At 54.6% G+C, this 3547-nt stretch overlaps 1 protein-coding gene across 1 annotated transcript; it reads right to left on the reverse strand.

The window, feature by feature from the left end:
• Window positions 1-1861: 1861 nt before the first annotated feature.
• LOC135441859 (olfactory receptor 14J1-like) lies at window positions 1862-2449 on the reverse strand. The gene has a single exon (XM_064701414.1). The coding sequence runs from the start codon at window positions 2447-2449 to the stop codon at window positions 1862-1864; it is 588 nt and encodes a 195-aa protein (XP_064557484.1).
• Window positions 2450-3547: the final 1098 nt, after the last annotated feature.

The raw sequence follows: 3547 nt of genomic DNA on the forward strand, positions 1-3547 counted from the left end.
CTGTGCTGGGAGCTTGCTCAGCTTGGAACCAGATCATCTTTAGTGTCCCTTCCAAGCCAAACCATTCAAGGATTTGATCATTCTGTCATCCCCATCTCCCACTGCACAGCGGCCCTGAAACTTCAGCGACATCACAGCTCCAAGAGGGTTCCAGGTGGAACATCCAGGACCTGGAAACGAGCACAGCAGACACTTCACCGGCTGCCAAGGGTCAGTTACTGCTCACTCTGCGCTCTGACCCTCAGCGCTGAGTGCTGCTGCTGCCGCCTGGGCTTTTCCTGCTGCCGGCTCTGGAGCGTCAATCCCAGCAGGATGTGCCCTGCTGTGCCCATGGAGGTACAGTGCCATGCCAGGCAGGGGGCACCCGGGATGGGCAGGCTGCAGCCATGTCAGAATGGATGGTGTGGGACAGGAAGCTCACTGGGAGACTGTGTTGCCCCTTGCAGACTGACAGAGACATTGTGGAGGACATGGAAGTGGACCAGGGGATGGATGAGGATGAAATGATGGAGGTGGACTCCTCCTCTACTTCCATGTCCTCCCCTGTTGAGGACATGGAAGTAGAGGAGGAGGACACCATCGAGGAGATGGACGTGGATGCGGAGGACAACATCGAGGACATGGACGTTGACGAGGAGAATGAGGAGGAGCCCATGGTCCTTGGATGAAGACGGAGCCCCACAGGTCAGACAGGCAGCTGCTTCCCACGCCCTGCCCACACACACACTGGGTCCCCTGACGCCAGGCTGGGGCTGGGCAGTATGGCCCCGCTCAGAGACACGGTGCCCGCAGGGGGCCTGGATTGTGCTGCCACAAGCACCAGCCCCGGCCTGCCCTGCGCTGGCCTGGGGCCACGCCAGTCCTGCCAGCCCTGGCCCAGACCCTGGGGCCCAGCTCCCAGCCCTGCTGGGCCCAGTGCTGGTGGCTGAGTCCAGCTCTGCTGCTTCCTTCCTTCCAGGACTCATGCACATGATGGCACAGATGCCACACCTTTGTAAATACGTTCGAAGTTTAGAAGTTCCTTGTAAATATGTTTTCTACGTTGGAATTTTTTTGTAAATACGTTTTGAAGATTGTTACCCCATCGGATCCCATGTAAATATGTTCTGAACATTGTTGTTGTTGTTGTTAAAATGATTGTTATAACGAAACATGTTGTGCAAATCCTAGATTTGCCGATCTTTGGCAAATAAATACTGTTTCTTTTTAAAACCTGACTTATCTAGGCCATTCCTTTGGGCACCGGCAGCCTTTGCACACTTGTGGGTTCCACTTGTTCCACCTCCCCAGAGCTGGAGGTCCCTGGGGATGCTGGCACGGCCACCCCGGGGCTGGGGGTCCCTGTGCACAGGGGCTCCCACTGACACCACTCCTGGCACTGGGCACTGCTGCTCTTCCTGGCCTGGGGCACAGCGCTGTCCCCAAGAGCTCAGCTGTCACCAGCTCTCACCCAGGGCGCTCTCACAGCACTGGCCCCTGCAGCCATGGCACCAAAGCAGGCAGCAAACCTTCAGCCACCCTTCCTGCTCCAGCCACAGGGACTCCTGGGCCCAGAGCCGCCAGCAGGCCACAGCCATGCAAAATCCACCTGCACATTCTCAAGGCCACCACAGCCTTGGCAACTGGGCCACCTGCATGTGGGCTGCTGCAGGGACTGATCTTTATGCCTTGCGGCCTCCAAAGACCCTGGGCTCTGCTTCTCAGCCTGCTCTGCACTGCCCTGAGCCCGCTTTGTTCCAGAGACAAAAGCCAAGCCAGGGCATCCTCACCCTGCCCGCATTCCGGCTGCTGCCAGCGGCCACTGGCAGAAGTATCAAAGCTGACTTTTATTAAACGTGCTTTGCAGACACTGGCCAACAGTTTAGTGTTCCTGGAAGCATCCAGTCATCAGTCTCCACACTGCAGCCTTGAGCTCCTGGTTCCTCAGGCTGTAGATGAGGGGGTTCAGGGCTGGAGGCACCACTGAGTACAGAACTGACAGGGCCAGATCCAGGGATGGGGAGGACATGGAGAGGGGCTTCTGGTAGGCAACTGCTACAGTGCTTACCAACAGGGAAACAACAGCCAGGTGATGGAGGCAGGTGGAAAAGGCTTTGTGCCGTCCCTGCTCAGAGGGGATTCTAAGCACGACCCTGAAGATCTGCACATAGGAGTAAACAATGAACACAAAACAGCCAAGTACCAAACAGACACTAAGTGTAAGAAGCCCAAGTTCCCTGAGATAGGATTTAGAGCAGGAGAGCTTGAGGATCTGTGGGATTTCACAGAAGAACTGATCCAGGGCATTGCCATGGCACAGGGGCAGGGAAAATGTATTGGCTGTGTGCAGCAGTGAATAGAGGAAGGCACTGGCCCAGGCAGCTGCTGCCATGTGGGCACAAGCTCTGCTGCCCAGGAGGGTCCCGTAGTGCAGGGGTTTGCAGATGGACACGTAGCGGTCGTAGCTCATGACAGTCAGGAGGAAATACTCTGCTGATATAAAGAAGAGAAGGAAAAAGAGCTGAGCAGCACATCCTGAGTAGGAGATGTTCCTGGTGTCCCAGAGGGAATTGTGCATGGCTTTGGGACAGTGGTGCAGATGGAGCCCAGGTCAGTGAGGGCCAGGTTGAGCAGGAAGAAGAACATGGGCGTGTGCAGGTGGTGGCCGCAGGCTACGGCGCTGATGATGAGGCCGTTGCCCAGGAGGGCAGCCAGGGAGATGCCCAGCAAGAGGCAGAAGTGCAGGAGCTGCAGCTGCCGCGTGTCTGCCAATGCCAGCAGGAGGAAGTGGCTGATGGAACTGCTGTTGGACATTTCTTCACTCTGGGCATCATGGACTGTTGAAAGAAGACATTGACAATGTGGGATCAACTTTGAATCAATCTTATGCTATTTTATTTGGAATCCCCTCCAAAGTTTTTCTCTTCATGTGAGGGGACTTTATAATCTTTTATGAGTTTGGATTTGTGCTGCTAAGTTACTGCTTTATCTTCAGCATTGGTCTCATATGAAACAATGGGGAGCCCAGAGGGAACACAGGGCAACTGTGCTTCAGTGCAGTCAGACGAGCTGACCCCCACACAGGTGTCTTTGCTCATTACAACTTTTTGTATTTCAAGGTGATCGCACTTAAATCTTTCTTGGAAAAGAAAGTGCACTCTTCGATAACTCCAATTTCAAAATAAATTTCCCTAAACTCTTCTCTCCTTTTTGTTCTCTGTTTCTGGACAAGGAAAGTATATCCAGCGTTGGTCTGGCTCTTGGGTGCCTGGAGGTGTGCCTTCTGGGAGCTGTTCCTCTCTATCAAAGCCGTGTCCCTGCCAGTGCTGCCAGAGCCCAGCCCAGCCGTGGGGGCTCAGCTCTGCCCTGCAGATCCCTCCCAGCTCAGTCACTGCCCAGCAGCAGCTCTGGCTCTGCAGGCTCTGATGGCAACGTCAGAGCAACCCTGAGGATGCTGGAAAAGCAACACTGATCCTGCTTCTAAGAGGCCCTGTGCTGATTTCTGTCACTGCCCAATTAATTCAGATATAAGGGAAATTTTGTTTTATTTTTTACTGCCGGAACTGAG

The sequence above is a fragment of the Zonotrichia leucophrys genome, unplaced genomic scaffold (genome assembly GCF_028769735.1).
Source record: "Zonotrichia leucophrys gambelii isolate GWCS_2022_RI unplaced genomic scaffold, RI_Zleu_2.0 Scaffold_600_30382, whole genome shotgun sequence".
Lineage (NCBI taxonomy): Eukaryota > Metazoa > Chordata > Aves > Passeriformes > Passerellidae > Zonotrichia > Zonotrichia leucophrys.